This window comes from Lathyrus oleraceus, chromosome 7, assembly GCF_024323335.1.
Source record: "Lathyrus oleraceus cultivar Zhongwan6 chromosome 7, CAAS_Psat_ZW6_1.0, whole genome shotgun sequence".
Taxonomy (NCBI): Eukaryota; Viridiplantae; Streptophyta; class Magnoliopsida; order Fabales; family Fabaceae; genus Lathyrus; species Lathyrus oleraceus.
The window spans coordinates 458,357,644-458,384,967 of record NC_066585.1 but is presented as its reverse complement, the minus strand read 5'-3'; the positions used below and the strand labels follow the sequence as shown (position 1 = coordinate 458,384,967).

General features: G+C 34.1%; 4 protein-coding genes across 7 annotated transcripts; 1 reads left to right on the top strand and 3 right to left on the bottom strand.

The window, feature by feature from the left end:
• Window positions 1–5,138: 5,138 nt before the first annotated feature.
• On the bottom strand, window positions 5,139–8,224 carry LOC127100839 (phosphatidylinositol 3,4,5-trisphosphate 3-phosphatase and protein-tyrosine-phosphatase PTEN2A-like). 3 transcript variants are annotated; one of them, XM_051038128.1, is made up of 5 exons: window positions 8,152–8,224; window positions 7,731–7,805; window positions 7,541–7,639; window positions 6,631–7,144; window positions 5,139–5,168 (listed from the first exon to the last, which is right to left on the bottom strand). In XM_051038128.1, the coding sequence occupies exons 4-5, from the start codon at window positions 7,057–7,059 to the stop codon at window positions 5,154–5,156; spliced, it is 444 nt and encodes a 147-aa protein (XP_050894085.1). In that variant the 5' UTR covers window positions 7,060–7,144; window positions 7,541–7,639; window positions 7,731–7,805; window positions 8,152–8,224; the 3' UTR covers window positions 5,139–5,153. The 3 variants fall into 3 exon arrangements, with proteins under 3 accessions (XP_050894085.1, XP_050894084.1, XP_050894083.1); XM_051038127.1 differs by lacking the exon at window positions 5,139–5,168 and adding an exon at window positions 5,838–6,020; XM_051038126.1 differs by lacking the exon at window positions 5,139–5,168 and adding an exon at window positions 5,936–6,061.
• LOC127100837 (uncharacterized CRM domain-containing protein At3g25440, chloroplastic) lies at window positions 7,869–10,643 on the bottom strand. Its single transcript, XM_051038123.1, has 4 exons — window positions 10,476–10,643; window positions 10,000–10,312; window positions 8,928–9,329; window positions 7,869–8,635 (listed from the first exon to the last, which is right to left on the bottom strand). Exons 1-4 carry the CDS (start codon window positions 10,565–10,567, stop codon window positions 8,219–8,221), a joined length of 1,224 nt encoding a protein of 407 aa, XP_050894080.1. The 5' UTR covers window positions 10,568–10,643; the 3' UTR covers window positions 7,869–8,218.
• Window positions 10,644–10,758: 115 nt separating this feature from the next.
• LOC127100838 (protein FAR1-RELATED SEQUENCE 5) lies at window positions 10,759–12,457 on the top strand. Of its 2 annotated transcripts, none has more exons than XM_051038124.1 (3): window positions 10,759–10,906; window positions 11,268–11,830; window positions 11,910–12,457. In XM_051038124.1, coding segments are annotated over exons 1-3 (768 nt in total). In that variant the 5' UTR covers window positions 10,759–10,905; the 3' UTR covers window positions 12,114–12,457. The 2 variants fall into 2 exon arrangements, with proteins under 2 accessions (XP_050894081.1, XP_050894082.1); XM_051038125.1 differs by having other exon boundaries at window positions 10,776–10,906; window positions 11,248–11,830.
• Window positions 12,458–12,891: 434 nt separating this feature from the next.
• Window positions 12,892–13,696, bottom strand: LOC127100836 (calmodulin-like protein 7). The gene has a single exon (XM_051038122.1). It carries the CDS (start codon window positions 13,487–13,489, stop codon window positions 13,037–13,039), a length of 453 nt encoding a protein of 150 aa, XP_050894079.1. The 5' UTR covers window positions 13,490–13,696; the 3' UTR covers window positions 12,892–13,036.
• Window positions 13,697–27,324: the final 13,628 nt, after the last annotated feature.

Sequence of the window (27,324 nt, the reverse complement as noted above, 5' to 3'; positions counted from 1 at the left end):
CACCTTGTGGTGATCTATAGAGAATAATGTATTGTGTATGGTGAAATCGGACATAGAAATCGGGAAGCCCCAACGGGATCTTATCTTGCTAATGTCCTAGAACACAGCGAGTTCTAGATATGGAGAATTCAGAAAGCTGAAGTGTATAAAAAGCAGGAAGAATACAATTACATTGAACACTCTTAAAGAGAGTTGGTCCATTGATGTTATTCAAGATAGTAGACTAGTCGACATCGTCATCACGTGATTCAAAATAATTGACTATGGCTTGCTGATATCCTTCTCAAAGATATGTCACAAAAAGACGAGCATTTTTCACTTCCCAGTTGGGGAAACGATAACTATATGTCATATCTTCTGCATATCCTCATCCAGGGACGTGTCTTTGACAACATGCAACTACAAAGAGAGGAAGTGGTGTAATTGATGGTCAAACTGTTCATATATCAGACTTGGTGAAGATTCTTTATGAAATTAAAAATATGATAAAGTGTGCAAGGTTTAAACTACTGAAGGACAAGTTTGAGAGACACTTGTTAACTATGAGTGTTACAAAGATGGAGGGCGGCGATACGGAAGCACGTAGAAGGCAGTGCTTCACTAAGGGTTGTGTAGGCTCCAACCCCACTTATTTTCAAATAAAAACATTATATATACACTCTACAGAATAAATGATTGAATAAAAAATGCACTTTCATTAATTAGAAAGTCAATTATTAGATTTTGATAGTATTTGATTTTTTGATTTTTACAATATGTAATAAAAATAATATATATATATATATATAAGAGAGAGAGAGAGAGAGAGAGAGAGAGAGAGAGAGAGAGAGAGAGAGAGAGAGAGAGAGAGAGAGAGAGAGAGAGAGAGAGAGAGAGAGAGAGAGAGAGAGAGAGAGAGAGAGAGAGAGAGAGAGAGAGAGAGAGAGAGAGAGAGAGAGAGAGAGAGAGAGAGAGAGAGAGAGAGAGAGAGATAGATAGATTAATTACTATGCACTATCAGTGTAAAAAAATTTACACTGTCGATTCATCATCATCACTCGTCTGCATTACTTTGTAAATTTTTAAAATAAAAGTCAAATTTGTTTCAATATCCAACCGTCATGATTAACTGACACTGTAAAATCCTTTTACACTGTCAATGTATTTCAATTAAATTTATATATATATATATATATATATATATATAATATATATATAATATATATATATATATATATATATATATATATATATATATATATATATATTATATATATATATATATATATATATATATATATATATATATATATATATATATATATATATATATATATATATATATATATTATATATATATATATATATATATATTCTTTTTCTTTTTATGGTAGTTAGCTAGGATTGGGTAATCCTATGAGCTTTGGGAGAGCTTTATTCAAACTCAACTCCAACCTTTTTAAAGGTTGGAAAAACAAGTTTGTAAGAGTGAGAGGACGAGATGGCTCCTCAACAGTCACTATTGGGACGGATGGCACTCCTAGATTTTTCTTTGCCTAGACGGATAATCTTTGGCGATTAAAGATTAAGAAATAAAGAAGGATGAGTTGATTCAACTATGGATGGCACAAGGTTATCTCGGATGTTCAGGTGAAAAGCAGCTCATGAAAGACACTGGTAATCAAATCGTGAAGGTTTTCTTGATGAATTCTTTTTATCAAGATGCTGAAACTGGTCGTCTTGGTGATATACGTAGTTTCAAAATGCATGATTTAGTACATGATATTGTAATGCAATTATCCAGAAGTAATTGTTGTCACTTGGATAGTACGACAAAAATACCTGTACGAAGTCCCAAGCATGTAATGTTGAAAAATGATGCTATTAATTTATTGGTATCATTTGATGCAAGTAGGACACAAAATTTGGTTTGTGTTGATACTTTACTTATGATCTTCATGTCAAATTTCAAAATTATTTTCTCTATTCTATATGACAGTTATTTGAATTGGTTTATAGTATGGTGTACTTTGGGATACACTTGCTCTCTTGTATGATTCGCCAAAATTATTTTCTTCACAAATTTTATAGTTACTTACGGTTATGTTTGTGTCATTGTAACTATCTAGATGATGACATCCAAAAGAATCTGTTTATTGTTACCTGAAATAAGTTGTTTTTACATTTGCATGAATGCTTATGGAAATGTAAATGCAATTGATCTTGTTGTCTCAACTTGCAAAGGTATATATTGTGAGGTGAATTAATGGATTAGTTCATATACCTGTATTTGAAAGTAGTTCACTATGTGTTATGGTGAGTGATATTTCTGTGTTGTACGACGGAATTGAAGTTAGATTTTCCATAAAAAAACAATGAATGATATGCATACCATGGAAGACATTGTTAACTGATTTGTAAATATTTTCTTGGTGAAGTCATTTTTTATTGGACCAGGAACGTGAATATAGATCAGAGTAGAGAGAAACACAAAAAAAAATTGTTCACATAGTTCAGTCAAATTGCCTACGTCCGCGTCTATATAGAAACATAGAAACTATAGTTTTGTCTTAATGATTCGTTCTGAATTACCTAAACTAGAGTTTTAGTGTTCCAAACATATATTTGAATACTAATGATCCAAATTACATTAATACCTATAAACCGTACTACGGGGACTTTGCCCCCCCCCCTAACAAAGACTTAGGCCAAACGCAAGGGCATCGGTCGTGACCGCTCACCAGCCCTGCCCCTGACACACTTGACATTACCTATGAGTCAAACTCAATAATCTTTACCTTGGCGAATATCAATATTTATGAAGATTAACTGTATAATGTCATATCTTGGCAACTGGGTTGTGTAGTTCCTACATAACACTGAGAAACATGTAACAAGTTCAAACATTGTTTGAACTTGTTATTGGTGAATGACTTGATCAACATATCAGCTGTATTCTCTGAAGTGTGATCCTTCTGAAGTAATATGTGTTTGGACGCCATCAACTCCATGATCTTATGGAACCTCAAATCAATATGTTTGATCCTAGCATGATACATCTGATTGTTCGCCAAATAGATAGCACTCTAACTCTCTCAATGCAACTGAACTCCACCTTGATCAACACCTAACTATTTCACTAGACCTGTAAGCCTTAATAATTCCTTGGAAGCTTAAGCTACTGCCATGTATTTTGACTCAGTTGTAGACATAGCTACTATGAATTAAACTGATGATGTCCAGCATATAGCCCCCCCGCAAGAGTAAAGATGCACCTTGTTGTAGATCTCTCATCATCTAGATCACATGCTTAGTCTGAATTCACATATCCCATAATTGATGGAACACCCTTCTCTATGATGAATATGATACCATGATTCGTTGTACCCTTCAAGTACTTTAGGAACCATTGACTTCTTCCTAATGTTGCTTCACTGGCTTGGACATAAACTTGCACGCTTGACTAATGGCTTATTTCAAATCCTGTCTAGTGCAAATCATATCATATATAAAAAAACAATTGCACTAATATAAGGAGTTTTACACATACCTTCAATCCCTAAGTCCGACTTCGGGCATTGTTTCAAAGAGAGTTTAAAATGATTCACTAATGGAGTTCTCACAAGCTTTTCTTTACTCATGTTAAATCTGCTTAAAACACCTCAAACATAGTTTTTTTGAGACAACCACAGTCTATTAGCTCCTCTGTCTATGTGAATTTCCATCCCAAGAATCTTCTTTGAAGCACCCAGATCCTTCATATCAAAGTCCTTACCCAACTTGGTCTTCAACTCATTTACATCATGAAAATGGTTGGCATCAATCAACATATCATCAATATAAAGTAATAGAAAAACAAAAGATTCATCATCAAGGCTTCTCACATAACACAACAATCATAATCGCACCTTTTATAGGAAATCCGGAGCATGTATGAATCAAAATGCTAGTACCACTTCCTTGGAGACTACTTCAAGCCATACAAAGTACTCTTCACTTTGCAAACAATTCTGCCATGTCCAATATCACGGAAATCCTCTGGATGCTCCAAGTAGATTTGTTCTTCTAGATTACTATGGTGGAAAGATGTTCTCACATCCATATGCTCTAAATACATATCCCTGTTGGCTACAAGGGTCAATATTGTCCTAATAGAAGTGTGTCTAACCATCGGACTGAAAATATCAACATAATCAACCCCCTTCTACTATGAATACCCTTTGTAACTAGGTGAGCCATGAACTTTTCCCTTTCTTTTTCTGTTACTGCTGACTTTTTCTTGTACGTCCACTTACAACCAATAGCTCTTTTTCCCTGTGACAGCTGAACAAGATCCCATGTCTCATTATTTTTTAAGGACTCCATCTCCTCCACCATAGCAATATTCATTTATCTTTCTTCTGGATAGCCATAGCATGTCGAAAAGTAAAAGGGTCTCCTGAACTGATAAGAAGAGCATATGATGTGAAGTCTTCAAATCCATATCTCATTGGAGGTGTATTACATAAGGGCTCCCTATCACACACAAGTGTATAGTCTTATACTTCATTTGAATCTTTCACTCCACCTGAATATGAGTTTGGTTCATCCTACTGTTGGGATACAATTTTCCTTTGACTCACTGGTGGCTTCTCAATGTCCACCTGAATCTTGTCCTGACTGAAACTTTTTACCTCAGTATCTGGCACAACTGTTATAGTTGATTGTTTCAACATCAATTCTTCATAAAATACAACATCTCTATTTACAACCACCTTTCTCTTAATCAGGTCTCATAACTTGTATCCTTTCACACCTTTATTGTAGAAAATGTTTTCTTTGCTTTGGCGCAGAAAATGTTACTTGCACGAGTTGGGACCCTGGCTAGAATCTTTTTCGACAATAGAAGATAGCGAGGCTTAAGAATCTGATTCTAACCTTGATGTTGATGCGTTACAATTTGTATATAGTATTGCATTAATTAATGAACTTTACAAAAGTAGATTAATGAAATTTTTAGCAGTGAAATAATAATGAAATAAAATAATATACATAAGGTAAATGTTACTACTTAAATTGGGATGCTGATGAATGATGATCACATCACAGTTCATGGTGGGGAATGAGACCTACCAAATTGTCACCATCTTGTACATTTTATGTGCTTTTATGATTCGTATAACAAGACGTGAGCATTAAGACATCTCCAACTGCACCAGATTGGAAGTGGTTAACCGAATTAATTGTGAATATAAGGAATAGAGAAATGATAGTTTGACATAGCACCTCAAATAGTCATTTAATTTTTAAGCAATTATGTCATATTCAACAACGATGATCATGGTGTTGTTGTACCAGAGATGAAAATGGTGTTGAATGACAATAAGCTCTACTTGTATTTTGGTGTTTAGGTGAAATCTATCCATCAAGTTATAAATTTCTGAAAGTTGCCATCTACCTTAATGTAATTAAAGAGGTGCAATTTACAATCCACTTCAATCAATTTCTTCCTCTAAAGTTTACTCAATTCACCTTCATCTTCAAGCAAGAGAACATGTAAAAATGGAAATATTTATAATATACACTATGGCCGTTGGCCACTAACAGACCAAAAAATGATCTCCAACTAAAATTAATAATTTGAAGCTGATTTCATACTTGAATACAAAGCTACCGTCACAGGTTCACATAGAAGCTTCAACTACTTGGTTCAAAAGGATTGCAGACATAGCATTCTTAACGTATGCAGTAATATAGACATATGATAAAACGAAGTATGTGATGGGCTTCTTCAATGCATCATCACACCTTTATTTTTACTCAACTTGACAACAAAAAATTTGATCTAATTTTATATCAAGAAATCTGGAATGAACTTAAAAGAGTCGCGAGAAAGAGTATGTTAAGACACCGAAAATTAGATGTCGGTGGCTTCAATGACCTAATCTATACACAATACACATTTGTATAAATTAAAAAAATTGTACTGAAAAAAAATCTAAAAATTATCCTCTGCTTGTTTTTCACTCTGTTCATGAACACCTCGTTCCTCTTGTTGTTTTCTGTTTTATATGGTAACGAATATGAGTCCCAATGAACACCTCTAAAAATCAAAAAGAGGTTGTAAGGACAATAGCACATGTTAGCCAAAAATTCCTAAGGGGAGAGAACATATGTGAAACAAAGAAATATGAAAAACAAACTATCACGACTCACAAGTCACGACAATAATTATGTTCTAAATTTCTAACAGCTTTTCTCAACTGATGCAGAAGAATGTTCATCAAACTGAAGTACTAATAAACATCAAATATTGTGTGGCATTTTGATTTTGAATACTAAAAGGAAGTAGGCAAATGTTTACAGAATTCAGGGCTTTATAAATTCATTGCCAGCTATGAGACAGGATGATCTAGAGAGCCGGGAAAAAAAACACTTCTTGATTAAATAATAGATAATAATAATAAGCATTACATATAAAACATATCCATATATAAGATCTAAAAGATAAGTTTTAATTTAAACTATTGTACAAAAAGGGAAAGCAACAGAGAACCAAGGTTAACAAAAATTCAAAAGAAAAAACGGTAAATTGTTCAGATATGTAAGAGTAAGACACTATCAACTTTCCAAAAACAAAACACAGTAAATCCATTTGAACGATAACAACACCTGGTATCTGCGTTTATTTTGAGAAACAGCATGACGTGCTTTAACCTGCACAGCTTTCACCGCATTCTTTGAAGAGTCAACCAGGCCCTTTGTGATAGTTCCAAACAAATTAGATTGTGCTGCTGGTTCACTGGGACTGTCATCCACAGGAGACTTTGGAGACAACCGCAATCCCAGGTTACTTGTAAGGCGTGCAAAGGCTGATTTCCCAACATTTCCACTAGAAGACTCGTCTTGGGATCCAGAAAATGACGGGGAAACTTTCAAATTTTTGGCCCAAGAAGATATGCCAGTGGGGGATAGCATAGTCGGTGCTTCACGGGCAGAATTATCTTGTCCAGATGCTACATCATCCTCATTAGCAGGATGTGTCGCAGATGGTACTTTCACAGGAGGTGGATTAGACACATCAGCTGGCACTGGATCCATTCTATTAAAAAGAATCAAACTTATGCATAAATTGAAAATCCTATCATTAGGTGGCACTGGCCCAACAGTATCTTTCTGGTTGAGGCTGCAAATGCAGACATAATGTTAGTTACTATAGAAAATAGTAATTATTTACATTGTGGAAATAGGAACATAATGTATTGTTGATCACTCTTGCATATTCAACTAAAAGATACTAAGTCATAATTCATCATATAAAAAAAAAAATTAAAATGGCAACATAGAAAACCGAAGTATGAGTCACAAACATGCATAGATTGAAACTCGGAAAAGGAATTACGCGCAGTATGCAAATCAAAGATTGAATCAAAATCAAAATCAAAATAATGGTTAGACTTTTATATGGTAACGAATGCTGATAACTAACTAACAGCAATGTAAGCTTAATAACAATGAGTTTTGACAGATTGATCATGAACAGTCAGACCATCTGTAACAGAGATACAGTTCGCAAACTTACCGTGGGCAAGCCTTTATTTCTAAGGTGAGCTACATGTGAAGCATAGGACTGAAGTTCTTTGTTTTCAGGCTCTATGGATAATGCAAACTTTGAATTATTCTGCCAAATTTTAAAGAACCAAAGTCAGATCTAAAGCTCATATGCTAAAAATAAATGCAGGAAACATACAGGATTAAATTAAAAAACGAACCAACGTATATTCATGACCGCAATATATACTTGTATCATCTGACAACGACATTATCTTGTTAAGTGAAGACAGCATCTGTAACACAGAATAAATTCTCAATAATTGGAAATAGAATGCCTTACAAAAGAATCAAGTATCTGACTTGACAGTGACACGATTAACGAAATAGCTAAATCATTACGACATTGCACTTCAGTAACCTATTCAAAAATCCACACCTAATATTCAAATACAAAGAATATAGACAGACATCATTTGATAAAGCAAAGAATTGTGTATCAATACCAACATATATTCAAAGTTGAAATACAAAAAACATTAATTAGCCACTAAATACTGTTATGTATTATAATAAAATCTGACAGTGATATTAACATGGTATTTTAGTACTTCATCCTTCATTTTTTTTCAAAACCCTAACCTCTAAAATCCTTGAATTCTTTCTCCTTCATCCTTGAACTCTGTTCGGTTTACTCAATGCATATTGATTATGAATCTGCAGTTGAGCATACATTTTGACCATTCGTTTTAGTATAATATACTTCTCTTTCTTCATCATCATCCGAATCCAACATGCTGTCTTCTTCTTCTTCTTCAGAATCTGATTCACTCATTGACAAGTTTCCATTTTCAAAGTTATCTTCGGATTCTGATAGGTCCGTCTGTGAGGAATCTGCTTCTGTTTCTGAAAGATAATAGCTACTCGAGTCAAGGTTCTTTTCACCATGATTCCTCTTTTCATAGGAGCTTCCACTTGGTCCGTCGAGTATAGATAAGGGATTGCGGTTTCTAGGGTCACCATAAAGTGCAACGTGTCTGTGATATAGCTCCAACTCTTTCTCTGCGATAGCAATGAAGCGTCTCACTGACTCGAGCGATTGTTTATACTTTGATTTTTCAAGTGCCTGCAAGAAATAACAGAAGTGAAATGAAAAGAAAGTTAGTCAATCATAAATCACTGGAAAAACATTTCCCTCCAAAAATCTGCATTCTCAATCGTAGATCTCGGAAAATAGTAGTTTATTCAAATTCCGCTACACGGTAGTGTTATATCGCCGCTATAGTTGCTATTTCGCAACCTTTTGTACTACATATTGTATCGCAGAACGATAAAAGTTTGTTCCAATTTTTTTTAAATGATATGATACAAAAAACTAAACTAATGATGAGATTCATATCAAAAAGCACAAAACACACCTTTTTCTTGGATAATGTATCTTCCGGCGACATAACCTCGGGTTGTATATAGTTCTTTCCACGATAAAATATTATAGTGTCATCACCAATGATGTGAATTGGAATACCGCCACTCAATCTGGCAAGTTCTTCTGCATACTCGTGTACTTGACCAGGTTTACAAGGCTTGCATATGCACTTAACGGTCTCGTGTTTCTTCCAATGCATATGCATATTGAGAATAACCCCTCCAAATAATCCTCTTGTTCCAATTTGTAAATAATTAGAACTCTTCTGAGCCATTTTCTTTAGATAAAACCGTTCCTCCCCCGTCAAGACGTCTGGTTTTACATTGGGACCATGTGCTTTAGCAACTTCATATCGTTTGAGTCTTTCAATGAGCAACGCTTCTTTGACTCTCGCCTGGGTTAAGATCAGAGTCAGGCAAAATTTTAGTACAATGACTAGGCAATTAGCATTTCAAGATGTTCTCATCGAGCACTTTAGGGGGGGGGGGGGGGGGGGGAATACAAGAATTTTACAATAGTCGAGTTATTTAAAATAGAGCTTCTCATATAAGCTGAAACTAACTTCTGCATCTCAAAATTTCAAAAACCCTTCCATGTAACTTCTCTAAATCCATTAAAGTTGGAAAAATTTACACTAGAGTGAGAAAATGTAACTTTTGCATTAGTTGAAAAAAATTTACACTTGAGTTTTGCATGAACTCGTTTTTGGAGAACCCAAACCACTTTGTATCAACAAATTAATTTTCAAATTCAAGTTCGTTTGCCAAGCAATTATCGAACACACATTTAATCATTCATGAGATCAACATATATTAAAACAGGCAAACGAAAAAGCCATTAAAATTAAACAAATGAAGAAGCGGTATGGTATGCTGCAAAAAGGTTGGCACCTATGTAACACCGACACTCTTCAAATTTAAAAGCATGGCAGGTGTCCCACACGGGACGGTGCCTATAACCAAAACATGTTATATTCGAAATCATTTCCAATTTTCAAATTATTACCGGTGTCTATGAATCAGTATTAGTGTCGAAAGAACATCAAACCAAAAGATAGAGCTTACATTATCAATCTTGAACTTGATTCTCTCTTCTGGACTAGCAAACTTTTGTTTCTTCTTCTTCCCTTTAACGCCAAGTCGACGAGGATCTCTCCTATTCTCCGCTTTCCTCTTCTCCTTCTCCCTCTTCCTCTGAATCTTCAACCTCTTCTTAGTCTTCCACTTATCTTTCCTAGGAGGCTCAACCTCATGAGTCTCAAACTTTGTCTTCCCATCCCTTATCACAAGATTAACCTTCCCATAACTCAACTCCCTCAAACCCCACCAAAAACCTTGCTTCTCAAAAGGCACACATAATTGACCCCTCCCAACTAACCTAGAACACACAAAAAAACCAAAACCACCACAATGGAAAACAAAGATAACCCATTTTAGCTAATCGAATATATTAACCATAACAATCATAAAAATTTGATTTTTGACATGTAAATTAACTATAACCAACAAAACATGTTGTAATGAGAGGAATGAGAAAGAACCTGGGAGAGAGCAAAAACGAGGTAGCAGCATACGAGGATTTGATAACAGTGGAACCTCTCTGAATAATGCGGAACAGCGAAGAAGCTGCCATGGTAAGAGATGAAGAAAAACTCGATGAATGTGTTGTGACTGTGTTGTTATGGTGCACCACCCGTATCGGATCGGGTCGTTATATCTCGGGTACTAATCTTAAGGGTCAGTATCCATTTAATAAAACACGTGTCAGGGTTTTATTGGGTCAATACACAATGTTGACTTTTTCAGAGATAAGAACCGATAGGATTTTGACACGTAAGAGAGACACTTGGGAACTATATGTGCCTTACCTTACCTAAATCTCTTCCTTTGTATTCTGGTGTTTCTCTCTGAAGCAAACCTCAACGTAGAATCATAATTCTAGCTTCCGATTTCACGATCATCGATTTTCTGAGTGAGTGTATTTTTATTGTTTAATTATTGTTTTTTTTTTTTGGAAATTCTATTGATGATTTTGATTCAGGTTGAATTTTAGGGTTTTTGTTTTCTTGTGAATTGGGGAAGAACTGTATAAGTAGCTGAATTGCAAGATATTGAATCTTCTTTGTTTATGTTTCTATGGTATTTCAAAGGGTACAGAGAAATTGACTCAAAATTGAAGCTTTATGTTTGTGTTGTTGTTTTTGTATGATAGAAATATGCTTGTGATGTTTTTTGGCACTTTAGAATAATATACTATACAAATTTGTAGATACTTTTGTAGAATATGTCACCTGAATACTGAAAATCTTATAGCATATTTTTTGTTCTTACAGTGGAGTTAGGGATTGATGATTCTGTTAATGACGATACATTAAGAGACGGTGCCATGGTTGAAGTGCATAGCATACCGGATGAAAACAGAGAAGAAGAAAGTTCTGTTGAACCAGCTTACAAACAAGACCAAGATGCTAACATGACTCACGATTTTTCCGGAGCGATAATAATACCCTCAGAAATTCTCCCATTATCGGTCGCGTCTGCTGACGAGCCCTATGTGGGTCAGGAGTTTGAGTCGGAAGCAGCAGCACATGCATTTTATAATGCATACGCAGCTGAGGTTGGATTTATCATACGCGTGAGCAAACTCTCACGGTCAAGGCGCGACGGAACTGCTATTGGACGCGCTCTTGTATGCAACAAAGAGGGTTATAGAATGCCTGACAAGCGCGAAAAGATCGTTAGGCAAAGGGCAGAGACAAGGGTTGGTTGCCGGGCAATGATTATGGTGAGGAAAGTCGGTTCTGGTAAATGGGTCGTTACGAAGTTCGTAAAGGAGCACACTCATCCATTGAATCCCGGAAGTGGTAGAAGAGATTGCATGTTCGAACAATATCCGGTCAGTTCCTATACTTTTCCATGCACTCTTATCAATTTGATTTCCCCTCCTACTAACAACCTCTTTTGTTTCATGTCAGTCTCAGAACGAACATGATAAAATCCGCGAACTATCTCAGCAACTGGCAATCGAGAAAAAGCGATCGGTGACTTATAAAAGACAACTTGAAGTGATATTTGATTATATCGAGGAGCACAATGTGAGCCTTTCCAAGAAAATACAGCACATAGTAGACAGTGTGAAGCAGATGGAACCGAAAGAAGAAGAACACAATCATTCGTAGGTTCACCTTTCAACTATCTAGTCCTTTTTAAATATCAATAATATTCAATCTACTGTCAGTATCCGAAATCGCTCGAAGTTGAGGTGTGCAATAATATCTGATAATAACTGCTGACATAGGTATCTGGTTTTAGTATCGAATGCTTCGGTTTTTCAGTGTGATACAATGGTATTCATTGTATTACTTTTTATTCTGTTGTATTTTGGTTTAGTTGAAGAAACTAGTTCAATCAAATCAAATGTATAGATTATAGGTCCTTTGAGCCATTCATATGAAGTTGCTGCTAACAATTGTGGTAACACATACAAGGCATTCAAATGCACTTATAAAGCTTGATTATTCAACTTCTCATTTTGTAAAATTTGGTCCAAGGTTGTTACTTCTGTAAAGTTTCAAAGTTACTAATACTATTGACAATCTATTTTTTTTGTATGGAATGAGACTTTTTATGAAATAGCGCAAATAAATTTATTTGAACTTTTTGATTAAGATCAGACAATTTATGTTTTATTTGTCTTTTGACCTGAACTTGTCGAAGTTGAAACACAAATCATCTGACCTTGATTTGATGGTTCAAATTATGTGTCTGTGTCAAAGTGATCGATTTCATAAAATTTCACCACCCAAAATACGAAATAGGAGAGGACCCAAATTCCAAAATACTTTACATAACATCAAAAGAAGACAAAGTGAAAAAAAAAACACCTCTCTCACTATCTTGTCCCGACTCAAAAACAAAATAAATATTAAAAAAAAAAACACAAATCTCATCTTATACACAGAAGATGTAAATTGAATGAATTGAATAACCAAAATGTTGGTGATGAAATGCATGCATGCATTTCTTACAATGCATTACATTTATATATGAATACATAAATATATATAGCTAGGCTAGGCTAAACATGTAATGAATTTTAGAATTATCCAAGAGCACTGAATCCTCCTCCTTTCATCATTTGCTTAAACTCTTTGTAATTAACCATACCATCACCATCGGCATCGACCTTCATAATCATCTTCTTACATTCCTCAACAGTTCTTCCTTGTTTAAGACCAAGAGATGACAAAACCACTCTTAGCTCCTCAACCGTTATGAAACCGTCTCCGTTTTGATCAAATACATTGAAAGCCTCCCTCATATCTTCCTCTTCGTCGCGTTCGTCCATGATGGATTGATACAGTTCTCCGAACTCGTCTAAATCTACACAACCGTCTCCGTTGACGTCGATTTTCTCGATCATTTGTGTTAACTCTTTGTCGGGTATAAAGATTCCTAAATTCTCCAACGAATCTGTTAGTTCTTTTTTTGTTATTCTACCGTCCCCGTTCTTATCGAACATTTGAAACACACGTTTTAGCTCGGTCGGATCCATTTTTTTTTATTGTGGTTGATTGTTTTATTTGATGAATTGAAGAACAAGGTGAAGAAAGAGTTTTTATGATTTTATATGAGGAGGAGGGGTTTCAGCTTGGTGTTTGGGACAAGACAATACAAGAGAAAACAAATGAAAAATGAAAAATGAGAAGTACAAGGTTGTAACTTGTAATGTAAAGAAAGGAAGGTATAATAATAATGATCCTTAGGAAAATAGGTGGCATTTGTGGTGTTTGTTTGTTGTTTTCCATTTTCTTGCTATGCCTTAGACTTTGGGAGAGAATTTTGGGATGAGATCTAAATAAAGGAATACACAAGATAAGATGAGATAAATATACATGGGAGTTAGTTCAAAAGACAATAATAATATTGTTCTAAATTTTTCTTTACACAATTTTTTTCATTAGTCTATTGTTCTCAATTTTATTTTTATTTTTAATTTTCTTTCTCCTCTTTTTATTATTTATTTGATATTTGTCTAAAAGACAATCTACTAAAAAAAACTAAGACTCCAAATACACACTTACATATTAACATCGATAATATTTTGAAAAAATAGTAAAATAAAATATAATCAAATATTTCAGTGTTAAATATTAACATATGAAATTTCAGTGTTAAATATGTCAGAAGTGGTGATGTTATTCACAACATATTTCAAACATATTTTTTATCAAAAAGATTGATGTTATTCATACAACAATAACATAATTTATCATTTTAAAATAAGTAAAATAAATATTTGAACCCTAAAAATTGTGAGTGTGTTGCTGCAAGTTGTTTGAATTTGAATATATTTTTGTTTTTATTTTTATAAAACTAGTTAGGAGTGAATTTGTAATCGGAGAAAAAAATTACATTATTAGTGAATAATACATTATATAATTATGAATTACATGTAACTAGTATTATTTGTATATGCACAAGGAATAATCGACTTTAATAAAAAAATTGTTTTAAATATAAAATAAAAGAGATTTTTTTGACGCATTCTATAAGTTTCTACTGCATCAGCAAATTTTCAAAAATATTTTCTGTTTTCGGGGATGTATCTCTGGAAGCATCCCAACACACACTCAAGTAAAACCATTTAGAGTGACGTCATATGGTTTGGTTCATTTTATTTCGAAGATGTATCTCTGAAAATTTCTTGTAGTTACATTTCTCTAAGTCAGACACATTAGTACCAAATCCAAAAACAAAAGGATTTTTTCAAATTAAAATTAAGATTCATAAAATAAAATTATGATTACATAGATGAGTTCAACACAAAATGCAAAATTACACTTTAATATTCAGGTGGACGCTTCAACATCTTCAGAATATCTTTAACGAATCTTGAAATCGTCGCTTCCAACTTGAGCAAAAAATTTGTTTCGAAATAAAAAAATGTATTTCACATAGCTCTTACATCCGCTGCGTGTTGAGCTCAAATTTACTAAATCCAATCTTCCCTTCATTGTCATCGACGGTGAACGGTACTCGGGCTTTTTAATCTTCCGATTATCTTCGTAAGGTGGGAGATAATGGATTTCGTCTTTGATATCATCGAGGGAGGTGAAGTCATTGAGCTTGAACGCGCGCTCGGGAGCTCCGTTGGAGAAGGAAATATTTGTGACATACTAATCAATGTTTAGTGGCGACATTTGAGACATTTTCAATTTGTGTGAAATATAACTTAAGAGAACCTTAGTTTGTATAAGACATAAATCAATATGGACCACTCAATGACTGACATGTTGATTTCGATGATATATTTCTAGAACCGCACCTTATTATCTTGTTCCAGAGATGCATTTTCAGAACTTCTCCTGAACCAATTTCAAGACAGAACCTATAACAGGACCTATGGATCCTCATCATAAAATCACATCTGAAATACATAAGGAATTTCTTAAAATGTTCCGAAGATGCATCTCCGGAATAAAAATAACTCAACTTATAGAATATCTCTTAGAATAACATTTGTTGTGTATGTAATAGGTATGTCCGAAGATGCATCTCCGAAAATATGAGTATTTTTGGAAATTCGCATAGTATAGTAGAAACATATAGGATGCGTAAAGAAGTTCCCAAATAAAATTAGATTTTAGATATGGAATTTGGTTTTCCAAACCAATACCAATCCAAAGGTTGTTAATAGGCTGCAAAAAAGTTGTAGGCAATCGCAGCCAATCATGGACCTATTTGTTTTAACTTTCAAAAAATATTTTTTTTTGTATTTTAAAAAATATTATAAGTTTTTTTTAATTTTTTTTTAAATTGAAAGACAAATTTTAACATAAATATATATTATTGAAAATCAAAACATAATTGAAATCGTAATTTTTTCAAAAAAATGTATTTTAATTTATTTTTTTATGAAAAACTATTTGAAATAGCTTCAAAATTAAGTGATTTTTTGAAATTTTGACATAAAAAAAAATTCAATAAAATGATAAAATACCAAAAATAACATTTTAAGAATAATTATTCAAATCAAATTTTCATTTGAACCTTTTATGAAAAGTTTTCTTATAATTTTTTTTTAATAAAGATATGTAACATTATAAAATTATTGTTTTTTTAAATAAAACAAACAAACCCTATTTAAATTCATGTTGAATTCGGATTTAGATCATCAGTAACTTAAATTGTCTACAATTTTTAAAATAAACAATAACCATTTAAAAACAAACACACATGGTCAAAAATGTCATGAAGATTATTCAAAAGATAATTAAAAAATATATTTACAATTGTCCGTAGAAAATTCAAATTCAATATGTATCATAAGAAAAGATTTAAATGCATTTTTTATCTCTTTATTTAGATGTTTTTAAATTTTTTATCCTTTTTTTTAAATCTTTTTTTTTTGTCTTTCAACTTTATTTTTCTTGGAATTTTTTAGTTCTCCATCCATTTTTACACATGTGGTCTCCTCATTTATCATGTGACACTGCTACAGTGAAATCAAATAAGCTTTTATGTCTTTTTAATTAAAAATATTTTTTATTAGATAATTATTAACACAATTTAATTGAGGCTATATTATATTTGAAACGCATAAGTGGGCCCAGGAAACATGCTCTCTCAAAGTGAATTAATCTTAATCCCTTTTCTCTTTTCACCTTCAATCTAATCCAAGCTTAAATTGATTCCAATCTCAATCAATATCGTAGCTCAATCGAATCCAAGCCTAATCACCATCTACGATCCTTGTAGCTCAATCAATCAATCAATCGTAGCTCATTCAACCATCAATGTTTGTTTTCTAGAATTCAAATTTTGTTCTTGTGAAGATAAGCCAAGCATGTTCTTAATTAGATAGCAGTGAAGAAATCAAGTATTATGTAAGGTATGTTTTTTTGTCCCTTTTGCAATGTCACCATGGCCCTAATTGTTTTCTTGTTTCATTTTTATGTTGTGGTCCACTATGGTTTTTTAATGTTAACTTGTGGTCTGACTTGTCTTGTTGTCTGTTTTTTTTGTTGCGGTCCCATTGCATGTTAATCTATACAAAAAAAAATCGATTAATTCGCAGGCAAACTAAGAGTCATAAGATTAGGTTAAGGTTACACCATGGGGGAGATTAGTTAAGGAACCTGTTAAATGGTATGTTTATGAGGAAGTATCTAAGATGAATTCGAAGTGGGATGTGGGACTACATGACATACATGGAGTTTGAGACTTTTATTAAAAGTGCAGTTATGAGGACATAAGGTGTATATGATATTGGAACCCTAATTATAGTTTTTCTCATGGTCTTAGACCCTTGAATAATGATCATGATGTTCTGTAATTTGCCAAGTTTGTCTAGGGTTTGTGGTAATAGATGTATAGGTTGAGAATAATGTATATAATCTTAAGATTGTGGATGCAAGTGAGTTAGGTACTAACCTTGATGACGATGATGATTATTATGATGACGATGATGATGATATACAATGCGCTGCTTTTAGAAGTGCAAATATTATTGTTGATGATGGTAATAGTGAACATGTTCAATAAGCAAATATTCCTAATGTTAATGTTAACAATGAACATGTTGAGGAACATAATAGTCTTAATGTTGATATTAATAATGAACATTTTGAAGAACATCATAGTCCTAATGTTGATGTTAATAATTAACATGTTGAAGAACATCATAATCCTAATGTTGGTGTTAATAATTAACATGTTGAAGAAGGAATTGATGAGGATTATGTTGCAAGTGAGGACAATTTTGAGGATAATGAGTTTTAATTTGGTGAATAATTTAAGGAGATGGTATGAACTAAAGTATTACCCCCCCCCCCCCCCCAAGACTCTATGTGAGGTTTCTAGTGGTAACAAAGACAAAGTACCAGTTGATATGGATCAAGAAGAATGTGAAGATTCTGACCATTTGTATACCCATCTATGAGTGATGATGATGAATATGAAGTGAAGTTTCTTACTTATATGAGTGGTGCTGCAACGAAGTTTCATTTTGAGATGATGTTTACCAATAAGGAGGTGATCATGGATGCCATCAAGGATTATGCCATGGAAAATATTTTTAAAAAAATTCATTAAGAAGAATGATTCCAAAAGGACGGTGATTCAATATATGGTTGGTTGTAGGTTCTATATGAGATTTAGCAAAAGGATTAGGCATAAATTTTGGCAAATCGTGAATTTTATTGATAATCATACATGCCACAAGACTGCACACAATAGGAATGCAAAGACTGTGTGGCTTGCAAAAATGTTTGCAAACATCCTTAGACACGATCCTTATATTAAACAAACAGGGCTCACATTCGAATCCATTCAGAGATGGGGAGTGAAATTATCACATGATCAGGCATATGGGGCAAAAAATAAGGCAATGAAGATGGTCAAGGTGTTAGGATTGATCAATTGACCCATTTTCAGAAATTATGCACAAGAGTTGTTGAAATCAAATTCGAATAGCAATGTTGTTATACAGTGTGTTAAAACTAATGGCAATCATGTATTATAAATGATCTATATTTGTTTAGAGGCTTGCAAGGTAGGATTTACAAAGACATTTAGGTCTCTTATATGTTTGGATGATTGTTTTTTTTGAAAGGGGACTATGGTGATCTTGCAGTATTTGGGGTAACCAATGGCATTGAGAGTTACTACGTTAATCTTGAAAAGGAAACATGCTCATGTAGAAAGTGAAACTTGTTAAAAAACTTGGTTTTCATGTCATTACATGTATATGGAACATCAAGAAACAACTTGGAGATTATGTGACTAAATATTATATGCATGAATGATAACATTGTCTGATTCTGTTTTGCTTTGTATGTATGATACCATGATTTGATTATGTTTTGGCTTTGTAGGAAATTAACATTTGAAAAGACTTGCTCAAACATTGTATTTCCAACAAATGGACCATAATTGTGGTCTACGATTGATCATATACCAATTTATCCATCTATGATGAGACGAGCAATTGGTCGTCTAAGAAAGATGAGAAACAAGATCGACGATGAATCAAGGAATCCTCATATGCTGTCAAGGAGACTTTCAACAGTATGTAGAAAATATGGAGAAACGGGACATAATAAAATGAGCTGTAAAGAAAAAAGAGCAACTTACAGGGTAATGCCAAATGGTGGTAACAAGATAAAGAAGGCTAAGACAAATAAGGGTGGATAAGGAAAAAAGACCAATGAAAACCAGGGCGAAATTTCACAAGGATCTCAATAACCTCAAGTTACTCAACCTAGTCAAGATTAAATGAATTAGTAAATTAAGTAGTTTAGGTGGTGTAATGGATGAATTAAGTAGTTTATTGATGACTTTTGTGATTTAAGTATTTTGCTATTTTACAATGATCATCTTTAGTAGTAACGAACATCATTGATTATGACATATAATATTTTGGTTGTAATGAACATCCTTCATTATGAAATATAAATATATCTTTGTTCAAAGAGAATTGCATTCTTTCTTTTTGTTGCCAAATCAGGTTGTCATTATGAATCACATTACGCATCCATTTTGTATGCAGGCCATACATTGTAAGTGCATTTATGCAGGCCTTGTGCACACTTTATGCATGAAATATTATACGCATTATGGTCATATTATGTAGATCTTGTGTACACATTTATGTTGACATTATGGTCCCATTATGCAGACCATGTGTATGTAATTTATGCAGGCCATGCGCATACATTATGCATACAAGAAATGCATGATCTGTGCATACATTGTGCAAGCAAGGAATGCAGGCCCTTTGGGGTGGAAAACGGGCACGGCCTATTGGACATGTCAGTTTTTCCTGTATTTTAATGTGGAAAAAGGCAAGGATTTAGACCTGTACCCTCTAATGTGTCTGTCCCGCTCTGCCTGTATGAGAATTAACATACAATTTTGTATTTTTAGACTTAAAAAGTGTAGTGCTTGATGTAACACATTGAATTCAATTAATTTATTTAATTGAATTTAATTACATTTATTTAATTATTTAAATTAATTTATATGCTTTTATTTGAATAATTGGTGAATCTATGTGTCTTGGTGGGTGTTGGAAAGAGTGAAGGGAATGGTAAAAATTAATTATATTTATTTTAATTAATTTAAGTTGAGTGCAATAATTAAAAATAAGGTGATTGTAGAAAAATAAGAGAAATAGTAGAATTCAGTAAAAAATTGAATTATTAGAATTAAATAATAAAAAATAAAAGAAATTAGAAGTTAGTAAGAGGGATATGGGGAAGAGAGAGAATATGAGAGTAAGCTAAGGATAATAAGGGAATAATCTAATTAAGGGGAATTAGGTTTTGGTTTAAATAGAAAGAGTGGGGGCTGAACCTCGACAATGCGTATTATTTTGGAGAACAAGAGAAAAGAGACAAAGGTGGCAACCTAGGGTTTGGGGAGAAAACACCATTGTTGAGGAGCTTAGAGTTTGATTTGTTGGAAATCCAAGGTAAGTTGGGAGATTACTCTAATATGGGTGAATATTGTTTGAAGGGTATAAAGGGATCCTCACCCTCCTATAGGTTTTATTAATTTAACCATTATTGTGTTTTCAAAGCTTATCATATGGTTATGAACATTTGATGATAATAATGATTCTTGATGTGTGATTATGTGTTAATGAAATAATAATTTCAGAATTTGGTATGTGAATTATATGTGAGGTTGGATTTGATGTTATTTTTGATCATGTGTTTGATGGTGACGAACATAAAGATAATTTCCATGGTGAATTGATGTTAATGTGTAAATTGCATGAAAATTGGTGTATTTATTGCCTACTATATGCTTATTGATGTTGGAGTTGCAGTATAAAATGTTTATGTATTTTAGGACATGTTTGGATGAAGTTTGAAAGGGATAAAGATTGCTGAAATGTGATTAAAACTGGATTTTTTGGAAAAAATAGCAGTTTCAATCAATTGACACCCTGGGATAATCGATTGATGTTAATCAATTGATTCTCCCAATTAATCGATTGACACGGTGCTGAAACCAGAAAATTGCCGTTTTAGTATTTTTGCCATAACTTTGGTTTCGTAAGTCCAAATGAGGTGAGGTTTAAAGCATTAGAAAGATAACGTGTATGGATATCCCGTAATGATGAATTAAGAGGCTAGATAGGTGCCAGAGTTTGTGAAAATTAAGTGTTTTACTTGTTACATAATAGTTGAGAGTAACAAATGGACAATTAATTGTGTAAATGAATGAACCAATGATGAAACAATGTTATGATGATTTAAAATGATTGAGTGTTGTGTGGATGTTCATTAAATGTGTGAATATATGATGTGAATTTCAAGTATAATCATGTGAATGGTTGTAAATACTTGCTGATGATTGTTGAATGATAATTGATCTACTTACATATTGATGTTTATATGGTGTAACAATTGTATGGGATGCATATGATGTTGTTTGTGATGTTGTATGAGGTGAATACGATTGATATTATTGTGAAATCCATGATTAATACGGTGATTAATTATGTATGTTTTATGTGATGGTGAATAGTTCAGAGGGGGGTATTATTTGTATGCTTGTATGCATTGTTGCTATGATTGTTGGATAGTAATTCAAAAGGGGGAATTACTATTGTGTGTCAATGCATATTGTTTATGATTAGAAGGGGGACCATAAGCATTGTTATTGTTGTTACATAGATTTGAACTGACATGCATAATTGTGTAGTGTCATTGAAAAAGGCATCTACGCTAGTTCAGAAAGGGGGAATAGTGGCTTGTCCCAAGCTCATAAGGGGGACTCATGAGTTCAGAAGAGGGACCTGATTCCTAAGAGAACCAAACGTTGAGTTGGTACCACATGAATATAGAGTCGAGGTGTTGTCACATTGCATATAAGTTGACATTTATGAATTGATGATTGTTGTGTGAATACATATCTACATTGAATTTGAGTTAATGGTTGATATGAGTTTATGAGAATGAGTAATTGATTATGTGAGTTTATTGGAGGGTTTTGTATGATTTTATGCTATCATTGATTATTGTGTGAATAGATTACCTATTGATGATTGTTGTTGTTGTTGTTTAGGCTACCCTTCCTGATATTTTGCATCGCTAACATATTTGAGCTTATTCTCACCTCATTGCTTTATGTTGTCCACCATGAATATCTTGCAAATAATTAGGAGTCGAGTTTGGTTATTGTGAGTGGAATATAGCTTCTAGGAGCTCATCTTCATTTATTTTAGCGTTATCATTTTAGTCTATTAAATGCTTTGATCTGTAGCATCGGGAACGAGTCATTTTTATTATGTTTTGAGTTAATGCTGAATTATGTGGTTTAAAGTTCAATACTTTATTTGCAAAAACTAATTTTGAAATTGTTATGATATGATTTTTTGTTGCATGTTGTTAAATGTTTTTGAAAGTTTTTGGATAGTTGTCATAGTGACACCTTAAATTGTCGAGTAATTCTTTTTATATAAGTTTCGAGGTTTATGGTGTTACATAATGGTATCTGAGCAGGTCGGTTCATCCAGCTAGATTTTTGTAATTATGTTTTTCCCCTGGTATGTGACATGTGTGTGAAACACTGTGGGTACTCATTTGTTTTTCTAACCGTTTCTCAGCAGGAGAGGGCTTGAAACAAGTGGGGAGAAGCTTCAGCTTTTCTGAGATGTTTCAGGTGTGGATGTTTAGTTTAGTGAGCCACTGATTGCAATAGTGCATGTGTTGTTGGGGCTATGTTGTTTCTTGAATCTGAAGGGAGTATGGAGTCGAGTTTCATGACCACGAGACAAGTATGAATGTCCTTGGGAGAGTGCTCAAGTGTTCATGGTGTTTGCATCGTTGAGAGGGGGAAGCTAGAGAATAATTACAAATCCATTTATTGTGTGTGAGTTTCTTGAAGTGTTCCCAAATGACATTAGTGGTTTTCTGTTAGAGCGTGATATGAAGTTTGCTATAGACTTAGTACCTGGTACTAGTCTTGCGTCGATGATGATGTATATTGTAAGGGCATACTGATGTGTTTTTCAGACTGTCCAAAACTGTAGGCTATGAGTCGACGCATAGACCTGCTATGGTCGACCATTCGTGCGCAAATTCAGTTTTTAAGTATTTCTCACTCTGTTTGAAAAGCTGTTAAGTGGGTTGGTTAGTTTGTTACTATAAATAGAAGTTTAGTTACTTGTATCAACTAACATTTGACAAATTGATTCAAGTGTACAAAGAACAAGAAAAAGTGAAATAGGTGTCCAAGATTCTTCATCTTCATCTTCAACATCTCACAACACATCAATTACACACAACCATTTTTGAAGTGCTTTGTGATTGGTTAAAGGTGATAACGTTCGAAGCCGAGATTGGGGAATCTGGTTCGGGTTGAAGCTTGCGACAGGTTTTTTCTTGAATAAAACCTTTAGGGTTTTGTCCTCCAAGACTGGTTTGATTTTGGGGGTTTTTGGACGAATTCTTCATCAATTTTCAGCTGAGCGAAGGTGATTGAGAAGAGGAAGTCTTCATCAATCTAGTAGCGGATTCAATGATATTGAAGGGAAGATTTCGGGTTCGATTTGTTGTAGTTGAGATCAGTCGGGCCGAGGGTTTGAAGAATTGAGAGTTATTCAACAAAGGGGCTGGAATCGGAGGTCTATCAACAACAATCGAAGGACTTGATTCACCTTGAATCAAGGAACAAGGAGTGGAAGCAACATTCAACGTCTTGAGAATTCTGTTGTAAAACTGCTTTTCAATCCTTGTATAAACGGTTATACTCAACAGGTGATATCTATTAAAGCAATCTCAATTCTAGTTTTAGAATTGAGGACAGACGTACCCCGAAGCGAGGTCGACGGGGGAACTGCCTCATCAAATCTTTGTCTTCTCTATTTTTAAGCATATTTGTTTTTAGCTTAAAAATAAGTGATTTTTGTATAAGCACTTTTATCAAACCTTGATATTAATTGAGTAAGAAGTTAAAACTCCGTTTCTGAATCCAAAGTATAATAAAATATTGTACTAGACTAATTGGAATGACTTACTCAACATAAATATCACTTGAAGTGTTTTTGCACACCAAGTGTTTGATAATTTGCCTAAACCAAAATTATCTTAGTTGTGTATCTAGTTTGGTTTGCTCTTTGAATCATTGGAACTAGGAATCCTAGCAAGTGAAATAAATCATTGATAGTGTGACTAGTGTAGTGATTCTTATTCTACATTATCACTAATCCATATGCTAGACGCATATCCGGTTTTCCAATAACCGTTCGTTTTAGACTATATTTTCCTCGGCTGCTTCCGCACTTAAAACAAATTTTCAAAACCAATTTTTAATTGGTAGCGCCGACTCAATTTTTAATTGGGATCTATTCACCCCCCCCCCCCTTCTAGATTCGTGCCAAGTGGTATCAGGAGCACCGGTTCACTCCGTGCTTCAAAATATAACTTTGATAGAAAATGGCTAACGAACCTAAAGGGGCTTATAATAGAGCTCCCGTTTTCAATGGTGAAAATTATATTTATTGGAAAGACTGTATGCAGGTGCACATAAATTCCATAGATAGAAAAATATGGAACGTTATTCTCAATGGTCTAATTGAAATAACCATGACCAATGAGAATAATGAATTAGTGCCAAAGCCCGAAGCACAATGGACTGATGATGATGAAAGAAAATACAATTATGATTGGAAAGCCAAAAATATCCTAATCTCCTCATTAGGTGTAGATGAATACTATCGTGTATCCCATTGTCCTACTGCTAAGGCCATGTGGGATTCACTACAAATCGCCCATGAGGGGACGAACGATGTTAAGTTGGCAATAATCAACACACTAACATAAGAGTTTGATCTCTTTTTCATGGAGCAAGGGGAAACCATTGCTGACACGCAAAAGAGATTTACTCATCTCATCAATCGATTATATTCATTAGGTAGGCCGGTTTCCAATGATGTTGCTACTAATAAGATCTTGAGATGTCTTAACAGGGAATGATAGTCGAAAGTGACCGCCATCAAAGAAGCAAATGATCTCACCATATTAGACTTGACAACATTATTTGGCAAACTACAAGAGCACGAACGAGTACTCTTGAGCCTAGAACAACACGAAAAGAAAGAAAAGAAGGACAAAACAAAGGTGAGTGAAAAGAAATCTATAGCTCTTAAGACTTCCTCCTCGAAGTCTCAAGCAAAAGAGCAAAGTGATTATTCCTCGAGCGACGAAGAAGAAGAGGACAAGAGCGAAGATATGGGGTTGTTCGTTAAACGTTACAATCGTTACGTGAGAAAGAACGACATCCAACATTCCGAGAAGAACTTGGTAAACTTCCGGAAACAATCGAGGTACTCTAAAGATGATGACTCAAAAGGCAAAAAGACTAGAGGGTCGTGCTACACTTGTGGGAAGCCCGGTCATTACAAACTGGACTGTCCGATGAACAAGAAGACAAAGGAAAAGGAATCATACAAATCACACAAGAAATCATCAAAGCCAAGGAGAGCATACATAGCTTGGGAAAGCGATAGCGACTCCTCCGATGATGAAAGTTCTAGTGATGAAGATGAAGCTGCAAACCTATGCCTCTCTGCTCATCAAAAGAACAAAAAGAAACAGGTACGACATGCTAAATATGAAAAATCCTCTAGTATGTCTCATCATGAATTACAAGCTGCATTTGATACTTTACACTGTGAAGCTAAAGAGGCCTTTAAAAGGCTTGCCTCAAATAACCAAATTTTTATCCATTTGGGACAAAAAATTCGAGAATCCGAAAGGAAACTTGAGGCACTCAAAGCTTCTATGGTAGAAAGCACAAAAGCAGGTTGTGAGGACCTTAGAAATACAATAATTAACTATGGGTGTGATACTTGTTATATTTGGCAAGGTGAAGTAAGAAACCTAAAGGCCAAACTTGACAAGGCTCTTGAGTCCAAGATTACCTTTGCAATCGATAAATCAAACTTTCGAAAAAGTATGGTTAATCCATATCAAAAATATAAATATGTTATAAAGGATGAAGATAGCAAAGGCAATCAAAATGTAAATTTCTCTTGTCTTTATTGTTGCAAGAAAGGCCACTCCATTGCTAAATGCAGGTTTAGGAGATTCTTAGTTCCTAAAGGCATTTATCAATGGCTGCCCAAATGCAACCATTTCGTTACTCACCATTCAGGACCCAATAAGCCATTGGGTACCTTCTCGTGTTAATTGCATTTCCATAGGTACAATGTCTCGAGACCACCGAGAGAAGATGGGTTCTCGACAGTGGATGCTCAAGGCACATGTCAGGAGACATATCACTCTTCATTGACTTCGTGACTAAGAAGAAAGGATATGTAACCTATGGTGACAACAACCGTGGAGCAATACTAGGTAAAGGTAGTGTAGGTAACCCTTCTTCCACTACTATTTCTGATGTATTGCTTGTCGAAGGTCTTAAACACAATCTACTTAGCATCATTCAATTATGTGACAAAGGATACAATGTATCTTTTTCAAAAGATTGTTGCAAAATTGTACATAATGATGATAAGAAGAGTATGTTTAATGGCCCGCGAGTGAATAATGTCTATATGTTAGACTTGAACGAAGTATCATTAACAAGTGACAAATGCCTTGTAACAATGAGTGAAGATTCATGGTTATGGCATAGGCGTTTAGCACGTGTTAACTTTGACTTACTAAATAAAGTAGTCTCAAAAGATCTAGTCTTAGGTCTCCCCAAAATAAAGTTCACCAAGGATCACCTTTGTGATGCTTGTCAAAAAGGGAAGCAAACGAGGATCTCATTTAAATCCAAAAATATCGTTTCAACAACGACACCTCTCGAACTTCTTCATATGGACTTATTTGGGCCGTCTAGGATTAAAAGTCTAGGAGGAAATTATTACGGTTTTGTAATAGTGGACGATTTTTCTAGATTTTGTTGGACTATCTTTTTAGTAAGCAAGAGCGATACGTTCGCCGCCTTTGAAAGGTTTGCTAAGCTTTCTCAAAATCAATTAAATACAAACATTGTTTCAATTAGAAGCGACCATGGGGGTGAGTTCGAAAACCATTTATTTGAAGAATATTGTGGTAACCATGGTATCGATCATAACTTCTCCACTCCACGTACTCCTCAGCAAAATGGGGTTGTGGAGCGTAAAAATCGAATTTTGGAAGAATTGGGAAGAACAATGATTAACGAAAGTGGTTTACCGAAATATTTTTGGGCCGACGCCATTAGTACGGCGTGTTATGTTTTGAATAGGGTGCTCATTCGCCCCATTCTAAATAAAACACCGTATGAGCTTTTAAAAGGGCGAAAGCCAAATGTTTCTCACTTACATGTTTTCGGTTGCAAATGTTTTGTATTAAATAATGGAAAGGAAAACTTGGGCAAATTCGA

Excerpts from the sequence above, each read along its gene's own strand:
- LOC127100839 (XM_051038126.1), bottom strand. The coding sequence starts at position 7,059 with ATGGATCCAGTGCCAGCTGATGTGTCTAATCCACCTCCTGTGAAAGTA. Across the intron at positions 6,062-6,630 it reads AAAATAAACGCAGATACCAG|AGGTGTTCATTGGGACTCAT; the intron begins GTGTTGTTATCG and ends TTTGATTTTTAG.
- LOC127100837 (XM_051038123.1), bottom strand. The coding sequence starts at position 10,567 with ATGGCAGCTTCTTCGCTGTTCCGCATTATTCAGAGAGGTTCCACTGTT. Across the intron at positions 10,313-10,475 it reads TCGTTTTTGCTCTCTCCCAG|GTTAGTTGGGAGGGGTCAAT; the intron begins GTTCTTTCTCAT and ends TGTGTGTTCTAG. Across the intron at positions 8,636-8,927 it reads ATACATTATCCAAGAAAAAG|GCACTTGAAAAATCAAAGTA; the intron begins GTGTGTTTTGTG and ends TATTTCTTGCAG.
- LOC127100838 (XM_051038124.1), top strand. Across the intron at positions 11,831-11,909 it reads GCATGTTCGAACAATATCCG|TCTCAGAACGAACATGATAA; the intron begins GTCAGTTCCTAT and ends GTTTCATGTCAG.
- LOC127100836 (XM_051038122.1), bottom strand. The coding sequence starts at position 13,489 with ATGGATCCGACCGAGCTAAAACGTGTGTTTCAAATGTTCGATAAGAAC.